Source organism: Oncorhynchus tshawytscha, linkage group LG33, assembly GCF_018296145.1.
Source record: "Oncorhynchus tshawytscha isolate Ot180627B linkage group LG33, Otsh_v2.0, whole genome shotgun sequence".
Taxonomy (NCBI): Eukaryota; Metazoa; Chordata; class Actinopteri; order Salmoniformes; family Salmonidae; genus Oncorhynchus; species Oncorhynchus tshawytscha.
In genome coordinates, this window is record NC_056461.1 from 29,952,083 (window position 1) to 29,974,457 (window position 22,375).

General features: G+C 40.7%; 1 protein-coding gene across 1 annotated transcript; it reads right to left on the minus strand.

Moving 5' to 3' along the window:
- Nucleotides 1-11,775: 11,775 nt before the first annotated feature.
- LOC112230584 (hepatocyte cell adhesion molecule-like) lies at nt 11,776-17,740 on the minus strand. Its single transcript, XM_024396855.2, has 5 exons — nt 17,553-17,740; nt 13,268-13,600; nt 12,769-13,026; nt 12,529-12,663; nt 11,776-12,416 (listed from the first exon to the last, which is right to left on the minus strand). The coding sequence occupies exons 1-5, from the start codon at nt 17,602-17,604 to the stop codon at nt 12,280-12,282; spliced, it is 915 nt and encodes a 304-aa protein (XP_024252623.1). The 5' UTR covers nt 17,605-17,740; the 3' UTR covers nt 11,776-12,279.
- Between the last annotated feature and the right edge of the window lie 4,635 nt (nt 17,741-22,375).

Here is a 22,375-nt window from a genome sequence, read left to right on the forward strand (position 1 = left end):
GAATGACAGATTTGTACCTTGTCAGCTCGGGGGTTTGAACTTGCAACCTTCCGGTTACTAGTCCAACGCTCTAACGCTCTAACCACTAGGCTACCCTGCCACCCCAACATATGTCTCCATAGCCAACGTCTCCTCCTGGGACAACGGATACACGTGACTCCTGGGTAGTGCATTGTTTACCTGGAGGTTTATCACGCAATCCCCCTGTCGATGGGGTGGTAATAGGGTCGCCTTCTTCTTACTGAAGGCGATAGCCAAATTAGCATACTCAGCAGGAATGCGCACGGTGGAAACATGGTCTGAACTCTCCACTGTTGTCGCACCAATGGAAACTCCTAAACACCTGCCTGAACACTCATCAGACCACCCCTGGAGAACTCCCTGTCTCCACGAAATTTTAGGATTGTGAATAGCCAGCCAGGGAATCCCCAGTACCACCGGAAACGCAGGTGAATCGATAAGGAACAGACTAATCCGTTCCTTATGATTCCCCTGCGTAATCATCTCCAGAGGAATCGTGGCCTCCCTGCCCAGCCCTGACCCTAACGGTCGACTATCTAAGGAGTGCACGGGGAAGGGGGAGTCTACCTTAACTAACGGAATCCTCAACCTCTGAGCGAGTCCGCAATCTAAAAAATTCACCGCTGCGCCTGAATCGACTATTGCCTTATTCTGGAGAGAGGGGAAAAACTTAAGGAAACAGATTAACAAAAGCATGTGTCCAACAGGAAGCTCTGGGAGAGTGTGGTGCTGACTCACCTGGGGTGACCGAGGAGTGTTCCGCCTGCCCTCTTGACTCCCAGATGGACTCCTCTAGCACCGCCCGGAAGTGTGCCCTCTCCGGCCACATTGGGTACAGGAGGAGCCTCCTCCTCCGGTCTCCCTAGACGCAGCCCCTCCTAGCTCCATCGCGATGGGAGCAGGGGGGGGCAGGTGGTGGAACTGACAGGACCCTTTCAGAACGTCCGCGATCAGCCAGCAGATGCGCTCCTCGTCATCTGCTGGAGATAGAACAACCTCTCACCCGCCGCTCGGCCCTCCGGAGGATGATCGAACACAGCCCGGAAACGGCGGGTGAACACCGGGTAGTGGCCCCTCCCTGAGTTGGGCCCGTTACAGACGGTGTGGACCCACTCCAGGGCCCTACCCATCAGGCAGGAGACGAGGACACTCACGCTATCCTCGTCCGAGTGAGCAGGCCGAACGGTGGCCAGGTAGAGATCTAGTTGTAGCAGAAATCCCTGGCACCCCGCCGCCACTCCATCGTACTCCCTCGGAGGCGTGATGCACAGAGCGTTGGCACCGGATCCCGCTGGAGGAGATGGTGGAGTTGCTGGTGGGAGGGTAGGTGGGGTAGTAGGGAGACCACTACTCTCCCAACGGTCCATCCTCTCCATCATTTGATCCATTGCTGATCCGATGCGATGGAGGATGGACGTATGATGGGGTGGTCGCTGCTCCTGCTGACTCCATCTGAAGGTGCGGGCTTCTGTAACGTCGGGTGAGTGATGAGTGAGGAGTCAAATGCAGAGAGCGAAGTGAACGGGAAAAACGCTTTAATGTCCTTCAAAACGTAACAGGTCCAAACATGGGTGAATCCCCTAAAAACCTGGCGCTAAACAAACCCAAAACCTAGTTACAAACACTGGACAGCGAAAACCCAAAACAAACACGATACATCACCAAACGTAACAAACCAACAAGCCCGCACAAACACCAGCGGGCAAAACAAACTTAAATAACACCCATCCCAAAACCCCAACAAGGAACAGGTGAAAACAATTAGACAAAAACAAACGAAAAGGAAAAGGGATCAGTGGCAGCTAATAGACCGGCGACGATGAGCGCCGAGCGCCACCTGAGCAGGAAGGGGAGCCACCTTCGGTGGTATTCGTGACATACTTCCCTTCGCTATACTTTACAGATTGAATCCTACTCGTAGTTCCATTGATACTAATTGTGACCCTGCCAAGTACTGTAGTATGACAAGAACCAAGAAGGTCAGAGAAGAACGAGCAGAGAGACAGAATGACAAAGCTTAAATGTTCCTGATACGCATAGCATATACAGTACATATATGAGAGCGTGACATAGTGTGACGCTAATGTGATTTCCTTGTGACGGATATGAGCGGAGACGTAAACAGTTTTCAATTAAAGAGCTGAGATGTGTGTGTGTGTGTGCGGGCGGGCGGGCTCGTCACCGACCGGTGTCACTCAGAGAAACGTCTAGCTCAAACTCTCCTGCTCGGGAGCTCAGCTGGCGTCAGAGGGGGAGACGAGAGGTTAACTGACCTAATTGAAAAACAAATAGTTGGGAATAAGTGAGGTTAAAAAGAAAGATTGAAAACTGACCCTTATTACAGAAGCCTATGACTGTACAGCTACAGAATCTCTGGCATTGAATACTAGCAGGCCTACAGGAAATTGTTACTACTCACATCAGATAGCAGGCCTATATTAAATAGCTACATCTCTCACCAGATGGCAGGCCTATATTAAATAGCTACATCTCCCACCAGATAGCAGGCCTATATTAAATAGCTACATCTCCCACCAGATAGCAGGCATATATTAAATTGCTACATCTCCCACCAGATAGCAGGTCTATATTAAATAGCTACATTTCCCATCAGATAGCAGGCCTATATTAAATAGCTACATCTCCCACCAGATGGCAGGCCTATATTAAATTGCTACATCTCCTACCAGATGGCAGGCCTATATTAAATAGCCACATCTCCCATCAGATAGCAGGCCTATATTAAATAGCTACATCTCCTACCAGATGGCAGGCCTATATTAAATAGCTACATCCCCCACCAGATAGCAGGCCTATATTGAATAGCTACATCTCCTACCAGATGGCAGGCCTATATTAAATTGCTACATCCCCCACCAGATAGCAGGCCTATATTAAATTGCTACATAACATAACAAAATGTGGAAAAAGTCAAGGGATCAGAATACTTTTCCTAATGCACAGTAAGTGTATGATTTTAGAAAGATCAATCATATTCCACAAATCTCTACATGTGATGTTGGTCATCACATTCAATCATCTAATTACACATTCATTTGGTAGAACACATCTTAATTTATTCAAAATACTGACGAAATTCATTTAACAATGTGAAAATGTCACAGTTGACTTTTCCACGAACTACATGGATGACAAATGCTCTAGATGTATGTTAGAACATCACTTCAAATCAAATGTTATTTGTCACATTCGCCGAAATTCTTACTTACGAGCCCCTAACCAACAATGCAGTTTAAAAAAATACAGAAGAATTATACCGCCTGGTATAGAGGTCCTGGATGGCAAGAAGCTTGGCCCAAGTGATGTACTGGGCCGTTCGCACTACCCTCTGTAATGCCTTGCGGTTGGAGGCCGAGCAGTTGACATACCAGGCAGTGATGCAACCAGTCAGGATGCTCTCGATGGTGCAGCTGTAAAACCTTTTGAGGATCTGAGGACCCATGCCTTTTCAGTCTCTTGAGGGAGAATAGGTTTTGTCATGCCCTCTTCACGACTGTCTTGGTGTGCTTGGAGCATGTTAGTTTGTTGGAACTTGAATCTCTCAACCTGCTCCACTACAGCCCCGTTGATGAGAATGGGGGCGTTCTCTGTCCTCTTTTTCCTGTAGTCCACAATCATCTCATTTGTCTTGATCACATTGAGGGAGAGGTTGTTGTCATGGCACCACACGGCCAGGTCTCTGACCTCCTCCCTATAGGCTGTCTCATCATTGTCGGTGAACAGGCCTACCACTGTTGTGTCATCAGCAAACTTAATGATGGTGTTGGGGTCGTGCCTGGCCGTGAAGTCATGAGTGAACAGGGAGTACAGGAGGGGACTGAGCACGCACCCCTGAGGGGCCCCTGTGTTGAGGATCAGCTTGGTGGATGTGTTGTTACCTACCCTGATCACCTGGGGGCGGCCCGTCAGGAAGTCCAGGATCCAGTTGCAGAGGGAGGTGTTTAGTCACAGGGTCCTTAGCTTGTTGATGAAGGGCACTATGGTGTTGAACACTGAGCTGTTGTCAATGAATAGCATTCTCACATACAGTGGGGAGAACAAGTATTTGATAACCTGCAAAATCGGCAGTGTTTCCTACTTACAAAGCATGTAAAGGTCTGTAATTTTTATCATGGGTACACTTCAACTGTGAGAGACGGAATCTAAAACAAAAATCCAGAAAATCACATTGTTTGATTTTTAAGGAATCAATTTGCATTTTATTGCATGCAATAAGTTTTTGATCACCTACCAACCAGTAAGAATTCCGGCTCTCACAGACCTGTTAGTTTTTCTTTAAGAAGGCCTCCTGTTCTCCACTCATTACCTGTATTAACTGCACCTGTTTGAACTCGTTACCTGTATAAAAGACACCTGTCCACTCACTCAATCAAAGAGACTCCAACCTCTCCACAATGGCCAAGACCAGACAGCTGTGTAAGGACATCAGGGATAAAATTGTAGACCTGTACAAGGCTGGGATGGGCTACAGCACAATAGGCAAGCAGCTTGTTGAGAAGGCAACATCTGTTGGCGCAATTATTAGAAAATGGAAGAAGTTCAAGATGACGGTCAATCACCCTCGGTTTGGGGCTCCATGCAAGATCTCACCTCATGGGGCATCAATGATCATGAGGAAGGTGAGGGATCAGCCCAGAACTACACAGGAGGACCTGGTCAATGACCTGAAGAGAGCTGGGACCACAGTCTCAAAGAAAACCATTAGTAACACACTACGCCGTCATGGATTAAAATCCTGCAGCGCACGCAAGGTCCCCCTGCTCAAGCCAGCGCATGTCCAGGCCCATCTGAAGTTTGCCAATGACCATCTGGATGATCCAGAGGAGGAATGGGAGAAGGTCATGTGGTCTGATGAGACAAAAATAGAGCTTTTTGGTCTAAACTCCACTCGCCGTGTTTGGAGGAAGAAGATGGATGAATACAACCCCAAGAACACCATCCCAACCGTGAAGCATGGAGGTGGAAACATCATTCTTTGGGGATGCTTTTCTGGACAGGACAATTGCACCGTATTGAGGGGAGGATGGATGGGGCCATGTATCTCAAGATCTTGGCCAACAACCTCCTTCCCTCAGTAAGAGCATTGAAGATGGGTCGTGGTTGGGTCTTCCAGCATGACAACGACCCGAAACACACAGCCAGGGCAACTACGGAGTGGCTCGGTAAGAAGCATCTTAAGGTCTTGGAGTGGCCTAGCCAGTCTCCAGACCTGAACCCAATAGAAAATCTTTGGAGGGAGCTGAAAGTCCGTATTGCCCAGTGACAGCCCCGAAACCTGAAGGATCTGGAAAAGGTCTGTATGGAGGAGTGGGCCAAAATCCCTGCTGCAGTGTGTGCAAACCTGGTCAAGAACTACAGGAAACGTATGATCTCTGTATTTGCAAACAAAGGTTTCTATACCAAATATTAAGTTCTGCTTTTCTGATTTATCAAATACTTATTGCATGCAATAAAATGCTAATTAATTACTTAAAAATCATACAATATGATTTTCTGGATTTTTCTTTTAGATTCCGTCTCTCACAGTTGAAGTGTACATATGATAAAAATTACAGACCTCTACATGCTTTTGTAAGTAAGAAAACCTGCAAAATCGTCAGTGTATCAAATACTTGTTCTCCCCACTGTAGGTGTTCCTTTTGTCCAGGTGGGAAAGGGCAATGTGGAGTGCAATAGAGATTGTATCATCTGTGGATCTGTAAGGGTATGCTAGTTGGAGTGGGTCTAGGCTTTCTGGGATAATGGTGTTGATGTGAGCCATGACCAGCCTTTCAAAACACGTCATGGCTACAGACGTGAGTGCTACCGGTCGGTAGTCATTTAGGCAGGTTACCTTAGTGTTCTTGGGCACAGGCACTATGGTGGTGTGTTTTAAACGTGTTGGTATTACAGACTCAGACAGGGAGAGGTTGAAAATGTCAGTGAAGACACTTACCAGTTGGTCAGCGCATGCTTTGAGTACACGTCCTGGTAATCTGTCTGGCCCTGCGACCTTATAATTGTTGACCTGTTTAAAGGTCTCACTCACATCGGCTCCGGAGAGCGTGATCACACAGTCTTCCGGGAATAGCTGGTGCTCTCATGCATGTTTCAGTGTTATTTGCCTCGAAGCGAGCATGGAAGTAGTTTAGCTCGTCTGGTAGGCTTGTGTCACTGGGCAGCTCATGGCTGCGCTTCTCTTTGTAGACTGTAATGGTTTGCAAGCCCTGCCACATCCGACAAGCGTCAGAGTCTGTGCAGTAAGATTCGATCTTAGTCCTGTATTGACGCTTTTCCTGTTTACTGGTTCGTCGGAGGGCGTAGTGGGATTTCTTATAAGCTTCCGGGTTAGAGTTCCGCTCCTTGAAAGCGGCAGATCTAGCCTTTAGCTCAGTACGGATGTCATCGATGCATTTATTGATGACGCCAATGACTCATGTGGTGTACTCCTCAATTTGTTTTCTCTCATTCTGCCCTAGTCACAGGTGTCGCCAATCAGTTGCCAATCAGTCGCCCCTGAAGAAACCTGCTCCTTTTCCCTTACCCAATCACATCCCTTTTCCCTTGATTTAAAAACCCAGTCAGTAGTTTTCCCAAAGTGTCCTTTCTCTTTTCTCTCTCACTCTCTTGCTCTCTCACTCCTCCTCTCTCTTTGTAAGGAGCTATCTCTCTTTTGTTTTGGTGCCTACTTCTCACTTTCCGTAATTATGTGAGTATGTATTGTTGTGGTTTGTTTGTTGGTGGGAAAAGGGGGTACAAAGCCAAGTCGCCCATGGGCATACATTACCCGTAGGAATAGTTTGTCTAAGTACCCTAGTTAGAACTGGGCGGACCACCCACTATATTTTAGACTAGCTTCGGGGTTTCTGGATAATTATTATTTCTTTCCTTGGGTCCAGCTCAGCCCCTTTTTCCCACACCCCATTATCGTGTGTTTAAAATAAACCACAAGTGTTTGACGGTAAATTTAAGTTGCTTGTGGTTATTAGTTCTCACTGTTCCTTTTCACTATTATGATTTGTATGAGATGTGTTACGGGTCTCGTTTTTATCCCCCCTAGACTGCAGGGCCAAAGGGATTTGTAACATAAGTGGGGGCTCATCCGGGATTTGTCTTTACTGACACCCATGCCGCTCGTGCAAAATATTGTAGTGGTCTAGTTCAGTGTTGAGCGTCACTGCTGGGAATAGCTGATGTTGCATTAGTGTTTGCTATTTGCTGGCTCTTGTGTATTAGTGGTAGTTCAAAAGGGCTACATTTGTTTTGAAATCCTTTTTGGATAACCCTACGTGGGAGGTTTTTGACCCAAAAAAATGTTACTATTCCTACAACATCAGTGTCTTCCTAGTTATGTTTCCTTAGGACGACTTTGAGTGTTTGTTTGTATGATGTCATCAAAAAGGGCATGAAACGTCACATTAGTTTTATGCAAAGTAAGTACACTCTATGCTCAAGTAGAGTCTCTGTTGACAGGAACATGTGAGCAGATGATTAATTCTTGCATGGATTGAATAAATTATGTGGTAAAACTTGCAAAATAGTGAATGTAAAACCAGGGAAAAAACGCACTACCCTCCCCTATGCCCCCCCCCCCAAAGCCACACAACCCTCCTCCAAGCAAAAAAAAAAAGTTGGACAACCCTCCCCTATTTTTGACCACCCCAGCCCTAAACATACATGGATGCTAGTATCAATGGACAAAAATATCACACACAGAACAGTATATACATAAAAGTGGGCTAGCACGCTAAGCTAGGCCATGTGCTAGTAGTAGCAGGCCGTTTAAGCAAGGAAGGCTACCATGCTAGGTTAGCAGGCAACAGGCTGTGGGTAGTATAAAATATGATAAACAATAGGGGCTAGCACGCTAGGATAGCAGGCCAGGGTTAGTAGGCCTCAGGCTTTAGGCCAGCACGGAGAGCTGTGTAAACCCCATGTGCATTACAGTTAGCCGCTAATGGACTAAGGGTTAGTGGTAGCATACTATAATGTAAGATGTAAAGATGTAAACAAGCGGATGTGGCTAGGACGTGATGATGTCATAGGCTGGCCATTTTGGGTGACGGTGAACAATGACTGACTGGCAGCCATCTTGACCCAGAGTAACTAATGGGGAGAGATTTTACTTCATGGCCTGAATAGCTAAAACACACACAAACGATGTCATGAAGACCAGATAAACAGGAGTAAGTAAAATGGCTAGTACCAAGTCATGAATTCCTAGCATACAGTGAAATAAGTATCTATAAGCATGTACCTTAGTAATAAGGTCCTATGACATGTACAGATTAAATATACATCAACTGAACCCTAACCGCTTACAAGTCCACTTATGTAGTCAAAGACACACTTAACACCAGTAGGGAAGTCCAGAGGCAAGATTGTCATTTTGGAAAGAAATGAGTTTAGGTGATGCAGAGCTCTTCTGAACTGTTGTCTCTCTGCAGGGCTGTGTCCATACCTGTCAGGGAACAGGAGCTCAAACCCCCCTGCCTTTGTAGCAAAATGTTTACATTTTAGATTTATTTCTGCAACAACACACACAGTCATCATAAATTGTAAGCAAGCTAGTTACAGTGCCTCCTAAAGACATGATTGACATCAGGGAAAGAGGGTAGACCATTAGCTGATCATTGATGTTGAAAATGTATGTAAAACTGCTGGTTAACTAGCTCTATATATTTGTTTTACTGATTGTGATGTGTCTTCAATGCCCTTAAATAATAATGTCAGAATATAGCCTAATAGCCAAAATCTTCTAACTCGTGATATATGACTGGTTTGCTGGCTGGCTAGTGGCTTGCGTGAATAATATGGTGGGTAGCTAGAATCTAGATTACCTTTGTTTATTGCTTAATTTGCAAAGCAGAAGCTGCCGGAACAAATTTAGCAAGAGAGGGCAGTGACCTGGGGAGCTCTGAGGTACCATAACGCATGAAAAATAAACTATAAAATAAACTATCTCTGGAAGATGGCCACCGAGAGAGAGGAGCTATCCAGGAAGAACCACTAAAACGGTGACAATCCCGTGACTTTTTGTTGTAGTTTAAAGATATTCCTATTGTGTTCCTGTTTCATCTGGAGAAGATGTATGTTTTTCCTTGGAAGATTTTCATTGATTATGTTGGAGTGTTTGTGTTGACCAAATGCCCTCAATAGAGAACTGTGTTCAATCAAGAAAACCTGCTCCTGACTCGTTTATTCCACCTTCCCGCTTTAGAGTGATGCCCAATTACTTGGTCCGCTCACATAGGTTATGGGATTGTGTTTAGTGAAATATTCTAGGTAAGTCTATGGTTGCCTAGAGTGGTTCTCAATCAGAGGCAGGTGTTTATCATTGTCTCTGATTGGGAACCATATTTAGGCAGCCATATTCTTTGGGTGATTGTTCCTGTCTCTGTTTTCCACCAGTTAGGTCTGTTGGGTTTTTCACGTTTCTTGTTTTTGTATATTAGCGTGCTATGCTTGTTTTTGTATGTATAAAGATAACCACGCTGCATTTTGGTCCTCCTCTCTTTCACCAGAAGAAAACCGTAACACGATGTCCTGAGAATGGGCAACTGCATGTCTTGTGGGCCCTGGGGTCATCCTTATGACATGTTGTGCTGCCATCCTGCCCTGGTTGTCATCTGGTGACAAGGACCATGTTATGTTGCTGTTCTTTGAAAATAATTTATCTTTCAGCTTGGGGGATTTCTTCATCTGAAGATGATGCATCGTGCTCTGGGTTGTATTCTTCATCTGTAGATGATGCATCGTGCACTGGGTTGTATTCTTCATCTGTAGATGATGCGTCGTGCTCTGGGTTGTCTTCTTCTTCATCTGTAGATGATGCGTCGTGCTTTGTGTTGTATTCTTCTTCATCTGAAGATGATGCGTCGTGCTCTGGGTTGTATTCTTCCCCATCTTCAGATACCTCTTCTAAATCATTGTTCTCTTGTTCCTCCTGGACATCAGAAAAAATTTGATCTACGACCTGTTGGGCACTGAAATGTGGACTCATGGCTTCAGCAAAGAGAGAACTGGGGTGACTGTCATCTGCAGCACCTTTATAGCCTCTGACTGCATTCCCCATTAGTAAACAATACTTTCAAGAAATGTTTATTTTGTCTGAAATGGTTTTTATTTTCTCTGTGAACTTGAGTCATGTGTGGGGTCGTGGAGGGGAGATGCTGCACATGCACAATAAAGTTTTAGTTCTGTCTGAGTTCACTCAGCAGCACACCAAATCTCTCTGTGTGTGTGTTTGTGTCTTTGTGGTGTAAATTATTTAATAACTGCCAGGTGAAAAATGACCCTGGTGGTGTACAGCTTTCATGGAAATATGAACAAAGCCCATGTTCAACTTTAGAAAGTTGGGTCACTCCAGGAAAAGTCATCACATTTCAAGTTGAAAAAAGCTAATTTAGGAGTTTTTCTCTGCTGTTTAACATAGTGGAGGGTAATTTTTGACCCTTAAGACAACACAAGGGTTAAGCAACAGGTTTAATATAAAATGTTTACATTGCATTTTTAGAAGCACTATAAATGAAAGACAAGCTTGTTGACAGCACAACTTCTTGGCGTGTCACACTTCTTTGTCACACGTTACTTGGTGTGAACTCCCAACCACAAGTACCTGTTTCAAGAACAGAAGTTGTAACTTATTACACATTGTGAGGTATTGACTACCATGTAGTTTGAGAACAAGGGATTTTTGGTCCATCTGTCAGTGTCAGCAGTACTGACTTGAGTAAAAACGATCATCTTCCACAAGTATCAACATCTGTTGCGGGTCATCACATTCAGTCATTTTATTACACAGATTTATTTGACGGAGAAAATATTAATTCACACAAATACTGACCAAATTAACTTACCAAAGTCTAAATGTAGAGGAAAAATTGTTGACTTTTTCGAGAATGAAATGAATGAGTCACAGCAGGTCACAGGTCACTTCTTTGATTGCTTCATTGCTCGCATCAATTTTACCCAGGAGGGGATTGTATTCATTTTGTTTTTGCTGTGGTCTGTGGGGCGCTGCCTGTGCACATTCCTCTCCGCTATGCTCTTATGCCTATCATAAATCCTCTTTACAATATGAAAACAGTTTGAACTACAGTTTGGGATGTTAGTTTGACCTTCGCACAGTGACCACAATACACTATTGGCTGACACACCTTTCATTTAAAGCTTCCAGACAACAGAAATGTCAATAATTAGACTCAGAGTATAAACACACGTTTTAACCTGAATGCCCATAATGTTACTATTCCTACAACATCAGTGTCTTCCTAGTTATGTTTCCTTAGGACGACTTTGAATGTTTGTTTGTATGATGTCATCAAAAAGGGCATGAAACATCACATTAGTTTTATGCAAAGTAAGTACACTCTATGGTCAATCATTTCACTTTCATGGTCTCTCTTTGACTGTCTGTTGGTCTCTCTTTGACTGTCTCTTTTTACAGGGAGACATTGTCTGGTTTATATTCAAAAGGAACGATTCAATTAAATATTGTGCACTTTGAAGTTACACATTCTAACAATCCAATATTTTACATTGATAGTGCTTTCTAATGTCTCACCAGGGGTCTTCACACCTCCATAACAAAGCATGCAAGGGTAAGTACACTGTGAAAAAGATTAGTTTACAAAACTTTTTATATGTAACTATATTATCTTTTATTCTGTTATCCATATCATGTTTTCACAGCAACAATATATGTAAAAATCATAAATGAATACTTTAAACAATGTTAAATATGTACAAAGCCTTTATTAATTTAAAACCCCTCATTAACAATATATTATATAACAATTATAAATGAGTATTTGATCTCAAATAGACACTCGTACAACTACATGGATGCCTAAAAAGAAAGAAAGCATTACATTTACAGTATGATATTGCAGCTGAGTTTACAGGAAATGTTCACATTCATTCACTTGTTCACTAACATTGAAATAGAGAAACATTGATATTATGGTTTTAAACAAAAGTTACAAAATACTTAAAAATTGTTATACCATTGTACAATATACAATACAAAATGAGACAGTAATTAATGTTAACAAAGTCTAAACTACATGCAGTGCATCTTCCTAGCATTCCTTACATGATGCATGATGTCATCTTGATGTGTTTATTTGACACTAGTCTTTAAGTTTGATGGTCTGTCTCATCTACTCAATCAGTGCATCCACATAATGTTCACTCATCACTTGTCTTTTTACTGCTTTACAAAGCTACATGTGGTTAAAATGTCTACCCTTGAGTCTATGGGCTTCCTGCCACGTCTGGGTTTACAGCCATTTTGATCTGTCCATACACCACCGTCTCTGTGTCTGGGGGCCTCTGCTTCCTTGCTTGATTTATTTTCACATCAGCGTAAACAACAACCTCGTCACAGCGTTCTGAAATATGAAAAGAAAGCTATTGTACAATCTGGACATTAAACAACATGTCATGTTTATTCAACATTTTAAACGTTCTGGACAAGAAACTAAATTGCCTAGAAAATTGTACCTGAATTATCAAATCTGGATCTTTGTTTCTTGCATAGATGGTTAATACCAACAAACAGTGCAAGAAGTGTGAGAGTTCCAACAGTCAGAGCCACAGACACTGTCACAGCTACTGAAGGAAACTGGGAAGAGACAACTAGAAAGAAAACATCAGAACACAACACTTGTTGACCATGTAAATGAAACAGAGTTGTACTCTTCATTCAAAAGGTGGGAATGAAGTAAGCTGTCCTGAGATTACCTGGACAGGCCAAGGAGAGATCAATAGTGGAGTTGCTGCTGTTAACTTTATTCTGAACCATACAGGTCAGAGTTCCTGTCACATCACTCTTCAGTGTGATGACACTGTTCTGGTAGTGGTCATAGGCTAGACTCCTGGTCAGATTCTGGCCATTCAGGGTCCAGCTGTACTGAAGACCATCTCTATCTGAGGAGCATGTGACCACGGTCTCTCCATGAGGCAGACAGAGGTGAGACAACACTGGCTCTGACACCGGGGCTGACAGACACAAACACAAGAGATCACTCAAATACCCTAACTCTGATTCATTCAAACATTATATCTAAAGTACTGTATGAGGTAACAATATACTCTCTATGTGTTGTACTACTGCTGCCAAGTCCTACAGTACAAACCGATTGAAGTACTGACATCCTGGTGACCTTTCAGAAATACCCCTCACCAAGAAAAGGATGCATGAAGTATTTAGTCTTAACTAAAAAATGAAACAATTCTGTACCTTGTATCTCAAGTAACATGTTGACTTTGCGCACCAATTTTCCCTCTGAATTATGTATTTCCAATTGGTAATCTCCACTGTCTTCTTCTATAACTCTGTCCCATCTCAATGTTCCATTATTAAAGAACTCAGAGCGATTCACATAATCCTGATGCAATTTAGATTTCCAGTCTTCTCCAGTTTTGAAGTGCAGAATACGAGTAAAATCTTTTTTCAATTGTATTTCTTCATTACTGCTGTCTGCAGCCAGGTGTAAGGACAAAGATTCTCCCAAAGCCCCATAGCAGTGATGAGTTCCATTCTTGTGAGAGAGATTACAGGCCATGGCATTAACTGTGGAGCAATGATGTTAGGTCAGTATGTTATGATATGGGGACAATGCTAGTGTAGGGACATAGACAAACACTATACAGGATACACTTCCACACTCTATTCCCCCAGGTGACAGCAACAGGCCATTCTTGAACATGGGAGACATTCTTACTGATCTGCTAGAGAACCAGTTTGGATTTAAGAATAACTTTTGTATGACTAAAGCCTTTAGTGAAAGGTCTAATGCTTTAATATTTAATCATTTCTGCACTCCAAATTAATATTCATTATATGAATAGGCCTGTTTTATTTTGTGTGGCTTGCCGTTTCAAATAAAACTGAATCTTCTTTTCTCATATAATTAAAAGAATATGTCGCTAATTGTAGACAAGGCCATAAACAACAAGGCCATAAACAAGGTAAACTGAGATATGACTAAAGAGTTAATCAAGGTGATTCTTCCACAAATAGACAGGTATTTTATTTCTGGATTGACGAAAAGCTGTCTTTTAAAAAATATATTGATGAGTTAGTGAAGAAATTAAGAATTAAGTTGGGCTTAGAAAACAGATAATTCAGTCTACATTTATTCCTGTTATAGACTATGGTGATATTAAATACATGAATGCAGCTACCAGTGTTTTGATTTAATGTAATATATATATATATATGGCAGTCAATTTATTACAGAACACTTAGACAAGTTAAACAAGGTAAATAACATCTAAACAGTTAATCAGTAATTTTTGACATTTTCATGGATTGTATCCTTCATCATAAAGTTGGTTGGACTTCTTCTATAGGAAAACATTAGGTCACATTTATTCATTATGCTGATTATTATTAGTTTTTCTTTATAAAGCCTTAGTTTTTAGTCAATAAGATACCAATTTACTTAACATCATTGTTTTTCTTTTGAGATATATAAGCTACTTAACATCATTGAAACAACAGTAGATTACAACAGGGTCACAGGGTTGGTTAATGATGGAGACTCCACGTGTATCCACAGAGTTGGGTAAATCTGTATTTTCTTACCAGGCCCCTATCATGTGGAATAATCTCCATGTAACGTATTGTAGTGAGATCATTTCTTTCTTTCAGGATATGAATACAGAGTTTGGCCAAATCACCATCAGACCATTTTATTGGTAAACTATATGGTAATGTAAATGTGTTTTTTTTGTGATTCACTAGGTAATATCGTACATTTATCATAATTTGGTTGTAATCTTTAGAAAAAGTATCTAGATCCTCTATGAGGCGGTGAAGGGATCCAGAATGTGGATTTAATAGAAAACAGTAATCATTAGCGTACAATTGACACCTCGGTTTTCAAACCCTGGATTTCTAGCACCTTGATATTACTGTTGGATCTGATTTTAATAACAAACATTTCGATTGTCATAATAAATAGAAATGCCGATAGTGGACAGTCTTATTTTAGTCCTCATGACATTTGAGTACTTTCAGAGAAGTAGCCATTATTTACTATTTTACACTATAAATAACTTTAACACATCCTATAAGAGATTCTCAAAAATTGAAATATTCCAGGCATTTATATATAAATTGCAGTCGTACTTTATCAAAAGCCTTTTCAAAGCCAGCTGTGAATATCAGGCCTGGTTTCCCAGATTGTTCATAGTGTTCTATCGTTTCCAGTACTTGTCTTATATTATCTCCAATGTATCGTCCATGTTAAAATCCTGTGTGATATGGATGAATAATATTCGACAATACCTTTTAAATTCTATGCGCTATTCATTTTAATATCATTTTTGCATCACAACACTGAAGTGTAAGGGGCCTCCACGTTATTAAATGGACTGGATCTTTATATTTACCACTTGGGTCCTGTTTGATTAATAATTAAATCAGATCTTCTTGTTGAGTATCTGATAATCTACCATTTTTCTAGGAGTTTGTAAAACATGCAATAAACATCCTCTGAGAACATCAAAATAGGATTGATGTACCTCAACTGGTATTCCATCCAGCTCTGGAGTTTTCACAGATTTAAAGGCTTTAATTGCATCAAGAAGTTCCTCCTCTCCAATTTGGCCTTCACATTAGTCTTTCTGTAGAGAAAGACGTGCTTAAAGTACTCTGCTTCCTCTTTCAAATTATTGTTTGGTGAATCATGGCTGACACTGTCATTTGTAACAAGTTTATGTAAATTATTTTTGTTAGCAATTCTATGTTGAATATTAAAAAATAATTTGGTTCATTTTTCCCAATTCATTTTTATAATATATTACACTTGGTCTTTCTTGAATAGGTTCCTCCATTTATTTTTGGTATTTCCTCTAACTTATTCTGTGCCTCTATGTTTCAGTTTTTATTGCCATATATCTGTACAATTAGTACTTTATTTACTTTGTTAATACGAACTCTTTTTGACCTAAATTGCTTTGGTTTTCAAAATTATTATTGTAATTGCATGCCCTCTAAAGGCACATTTAAAAGTGTCCTATACAATAAGGGGATCTGCTGTACCTACAGTATGTTATGTCAGAAAAAGTCAGTACTTCATTCTTCTGTCCGAGATCTTAAGGATCCTCCCCTTTTTTTCAATTTTTGCGTAAAATGACATAGCCTAATCTAACTGCCTTTAACTCAGGCCCAGAAGCAAGGATATGCATATTCTTGGTACCATTTGCAGGGAAACACTTAAGTTTGTGGAAATGTGAAAGGATTGTTGGAGAATATAATACAATAGATCTGGTAAAAGATAATACAAAGAAAAAAACAAATGTTCTCTTGTATATTTTTTTCTACCATCATCTTTGTAATGCAAGAGAACGGTCATAATGTATTATTCCAGCCCAGGTGCAATTTAGATTTTGGCCAGTGTATGTGCAAAGTTTTAGACTAATCCAATGAACCATTGCATTCTGTTAAAAATGTTGTATCGTGACTGCCCAAATGTGCCTAATTTGTTTATTAATAACTTTTTATGTTCAAAATTGTGCACTCTCCTCAAACAATAACATTAAATTATTTCACTGTAATAGCTACTGTAAATTGGACAGTGCGGTTAAGTTAACAAGAATTTAAGCTTTCTGACATTATCAGATATGTCTATGTCCTGGGAAATGTTCTTGTTACTTACAACCACATGCTAATCGCATTAGTCTATGGAAGGGACACCGATCCCAAAGACGTTTTAAAAACAAGTTATCATTAAATAGGCTTTGATTACATTTCCAATATCCTCGCCCACGTGGAAATTCTGTAGGAGTAATGTGTATGCCAATTATTTGATGGTCCGACTGCATTCTATCCCCTATCAACACTTTTTAAACTTTTTGTGACAAAGAGAATTACATAAGAAAGTAATCAAGACGACTAGCTTTATTGAGACTCTATGTATATCTCACTAGGTCAGGATATGTATGCCTCCATATATCCACTAGTTCCAATATATCAATGATTTTCATAATTTCTTTAAATGCATGAGGGTGATAGTTTGTAGTGTGATTTCCTTTACGGTCATTGAGGTATTTAAAACCATATTATAATATCCTACCATAATAATAGAGTCTTGTATTGCTTGTAGGCTTGATCAATTATTATATACATTTTCAAAGACCCCTAGACTTATAATTACACCAATAATAGCAGGCTAGCTAATCGGTTTCGTAACAAGTGTGTAAGTGTATGTCTGTGATGCATTAATGTAAGTCTGAAGGTGTAAAATATAACATTAATGCAATACCAAGTATTCACATTTTTGCAAAGCAAACATTTTATGTATCTCAGTTCTGTATTATTTATCTAACACTTGTTATAAGTGGACACACTCTTATACATATGAACTGATGATTATTATTTTGTGTACATTTGGTAACTATATAATCTAATAAATGTACATTTGATTAGCAGAACATGTTCAAATATTAGCATCATTGTTGTTAGTGTCTTATTAAGTCTTGGTTAGTCCTCTGTTCTGTGTAATATAATTTCTCACCTTGTGCTGCTGCTGCTGCCACCACCAGAACTATAGTAATCACAGGATCCATTTCTCTTCTGGCTGCACAAGACAAGTGACATTTAGCCGAAGTCTCACAGGAGCACTACCATAAATACTGAGTGAATTGTCGTGAACTGATCATAATGTGCTGATACTCTACAAATGAAAGACAGGCTTGTAGAGAAGACAATGTGCATGTTTGTCAGGGTGACAGACAGACTTTGACACTTTTGTATGCAGTGCATACCTAGTGTGAACAGAAAACCACAAGTATACTGTGCCTGCTTGCAAACTTCATATTTTATTCCACTTAATTTGTTGGTATGCATTTACTGACATATTATTTAATGATGATTGTCCACAGCTAAGGTGGATGAATAGAGTCAATTAAACATCTAAAATATAATCCAAGGAACACAATTAAAAGGTCACTAACTTTAATCCTAATCAACTGCAATGGGAAAGATAATAAAATAAAGAAAAAACAATTAAATTGTCTGATCCAATACAACCATTATCAAAATCATTGTAGAGACAATAGTTCCCAATGTCGGTATTTGTTTTTTGGAAAAATATATTTCAAAATGTTTTGTTTGTCTTTTTTCTTGTTGTAAAGATTTGTTTCGTTAGTAATGGTAACTTGGGAAGGTTAATACTGTATCGGCCAGTTTCCCGGACAGAGATGAAGTCTAGTCCTCAAATTAAAAAACATTATCAATAAAGAATGTCTATTGAAATAGCTTTTTAGTCCAGGACTAGTGACGTTGGCAAACCAGAAAAGGTTCATATATGTTCAACCATATCATTTTCCATTATAATCACTAAATATTATCAATTGCATGCAATTAATAGTAACCTGGAGTGTTTCCATGTATTCAGTATTCCTCAACTTTTTACACGTTTTTTTACGTTACAGCCTTATCCTAAAATGTATTAAATATTTTTTTTCATATTTACATAAGTATACCGACCCTGTACTCAGTACTTTGTTGAAGCACCTTTGGCAGAGATTACAGCCTCGAGTCTTCTTGGGTATGATTCTACAATCATGGTACACCGGTATTTGGAAAGTTTCTCCCATTCTTCTCTGCAGATCCTCTCTAGTTCTGTCAGGTTGGATGGGGAGCGTTTTTGAACAGCTATTTTCAGGTCTCTCCAGAGATGTTCGTTCGGACTGGGCCATTGAAGAACATTCAGAGACTTGTCCCGAAGCCACTCCTGCGTTGTCCTGAGCACTCTGGAGCAGGTTTTCATCAAGGATCTCTGTGTACCTTGCTCCGTTCATCTTTGCCTCGATCCTGACTTGTCTCCCAGTCCTTGCCACTGAAAAATATCTCCACAGCATGATGCTGCCACCACCATGCTTCACTGTAGGGATGGTGCCAGATTTCCTCCAGACGAGACGCGTGACATTCAGGCCAAAGAGTTCAATCTTGTTTTCATCAGAACAGAGACTCTTGTTTCTCACGGTCTGAGAGGCTTTAGGTACCGTTTGGCACTCCAAGTGAGTTATCATGTGCCTGAGAAGTGGCTTCTGTCTGGCCACTCTACCATAAATGCCTGATTGGTGGAGTGCTGCAGAGATGGATGTCCTTCTGGAAGGTTCTCCCATTTCCACAGGAACTCTAGAGCTCTGTCAGAGTGACCATCGGGTTCTTGGTCACCTCCCTGACCCTGACCAAGGCCCTTCTATTCGATTGCTCCGTTTTGCTGGGCGGCCTGTTCTAGGAAGAGTCTTGGTGGTTCCAAACTTCTTCCATTTAACAATGATGGAGGCCACTGTGTTCTTGGGGACCTTCAATGCAAACACTTCCCCAGATCTGTTCCTCAACACTATCCTGTCTCGGAGCTCTGCGGACAATTCCCTCGATTATTGGCTTGGTTTTTGCTCTGACATGCACTGTCAACTGTGGGACATTATATAGATAGGTGTGTTCCTTTCTAAATCATGTCCAATCAGTTGAATTTACGACAGATGGACTCCAGTCAAGTTGTAGAAACATCTCAAGGATGATCAATGAAAACAGGATTCAACTGAGCTCAATTACGAGTCTCATAGCAAAGGGTCTGAATACTTATAAAAATAAGGCATTTCTAGGTTTTGTAATTTATGCAAATCTGTTTTCGCTTTTGTCAATATGGGGTATTGTGTGTAGATTGCTGGGTATTTTCCTTTTTTATATCCATTTTAGAATAAGGCTGTAACTTAACAAAATGTGAAAAAGGTCAAGGGGTCTGAATACTTTCCGAAGGCAATGTACACATACACACAGTCCCAGTTAAAGGTTTGGACACACCTGCTCATTCAAGGGTTTTTCTTTATTTTTACTATTTTCTACATTGTGGAATAATAGTGAAGACATCAACACTATTAAATAACACATATGGAGAGTTAAACAAATCTAAATGTATTTTATACTTGAGATTCTTCAAAGTTGCCACCCTTTGCCTTGATGACAGCTTTGCACACTCTTGGCATTCCCCAACCAACTTCACCTGGAATGCTTTTTCAACAGTCTCGAAGGAGTTCCCACATATGCTGAGCACTTGTTGGCTGCTTTTCCTTATCCACTCAGCGGTCCAACTCATCCCAAACCATCTCAATTGGGTTGAGGTCGGGTGATTGTGGGGACCAGGTCATCTGATGCAGCACTCCATCCCTCTCGTTCTTGGTCAAATAACCCTTACACAGTCTGGGGGTGTGTTGGGTCATTGTCATGTTGAATAACAAATGATAGTCCCACTATGTGCAAACCAGATGGGATGGTGTATCGCAGAATGGTGTGATAGCCATGCTGGTTAAGTGTGCATTGAATTTTAAATAAATCACTGACAGTGTCTCCAGCAAAGCACCCCCACAACTCCTCCTCCGTGTTTCACGGAGGGAAATATACATGCGGAGATCATCTGTTCAGCATCTCTGTATCTCACAAAGACACAGCGGTTGGAACCAAAAATGTGGTCTCATCAGACCGAAGGACGGATTTCCACCTTCTAATGTCCATTGCTTGTGTTTCTTGACCCAAGCAAGTCTCTTCGTATTATTAGTATCCTTTAGTAGTGGTTTCTTTGCATCAATTCAACCATGATGGCCTGATTCACACAGTCTCCTCTGAACAGTTGGTGTTGAGATGTGTCTGTTATTGAAATCTGTGAAGCATTTATTTGGGCTGCAATTCCTGAAGCTCTCATGAACTTATCCTCTGCAGCAGCGGTAACTCTGGGTCTTCCTTTCCTGTGGCGGTCCTCATTAGAGCCAGTTTCATCATAGTGCTTGATGATTTTCGCGACTGCACTTGAAGAAACGTTAAAAGTTCTTGAAATGTTCCTGATTGAAATATCTACATGTCTTAAAGTAATGATGGACTGTTGTTTCTCTTTGCTTATTTGAGCTGTTCTTACCATAATATGGACTTGGTCTTTTCCCAAATAGGGCTATCTTCTGTATACCAACCCTACCTTGTCACAACACAACTGATTGGCTCAAACGCATTAAGAAGGAAAGAAATTTCACAAATTAAGTTTTAAAAGGTACACTTGTTAATTTAAATGCATTCCAGGTGAATATCTCATGAAGCTGGTTGAGAGAATGCCAAAAGTGTGCAAAGCTATCATCAAGGCAAAGGGTGGCTACTTTGAAGAATATTTGAAGATTTTGATTTGTTTAACACTTTTTTGATTATGAAATGATTCCATATGTGTTATTTTATAGTTGTAATGTCTTCACCATTATCCTACAATGTAGAAAATCGTACAAATAAAGAAAAACCCTTGAATGAGTATGTTTACATGTAATAACAAGATGTTCTACTTCATGGTGTTTCATTCAAAACAACATTAACTGTCATCTAGTTCTCAACACAGGAAGAACATCAGATACTGTAGACATAAACATGAAAACAGAGTGGGTGGAGCACCAAAGTGCCATCTCTCAGAAGTGGTTTCATGAAACTTGCCATGCTCAACGGATGGAGCAGAGAAAAGAGAAATGCCATAATGCTTTGAGGAAACAGGTCTCACTCAATGGGCTTTTTACATTTCATATTTTAGTCATTTAGCAGACGCTCTTATCCAGTGTGACTTACAGTTAGTGCATTCATTTTAATAAATCTTCCTTGGGCTAGGCCCCTTTATTCTCAATTTCCGCCTGAATGACGTGCCCAAAGTAAACTACATGTTGCTCAGGCCCTGAAGCCATGATATGCATATAATTGGTACCATTGGAAAGAAAACACTGAAGTTTGTAGAAATGTTACAGTAATGTAGGAGAATATAACACAATAGATATGGTAGGAGAAAATCCAAAGAAAAACCAACCTGAATGTTTATTTGAGAGAGACCATCCTCTTAGAATGGCAGGTATAAGTGCATATTGGAAGTTAGCTCAAAGTATGCAATTCGTATGGCTTACACAAGGTGTCAGCAGTCTATGTTCAAGGTTTCAGGCTTGTAACTTCCAAAACAATTAAGAAATATCAGTTTTAGTACAAGGACACATTCTTGGAAATGTGTGTTTGTGTGCTATAAAGACAGGATGCACCTGCTAAAATCGGTTTCCCATTGAACATACTACTTTCTGTAAGAAATATCATTTTAGGGTATCTGAGGAGTAAATAGAAACGTATTTTGACTTGTAGGAACAAAGTTTAGGGGTAGATTTTGAATGACTGGATTACTCCACTCGATGGCGCCAACTAAACTGACTTTTTGGGATATAAAGAAGGATTTTATCTAACAAAACAACACTACATGTTATAGCTGGGACCCTTTGGATCACAAATCAGAGGAATATTTTCAGAAAGTAAGCATATATTTAATCT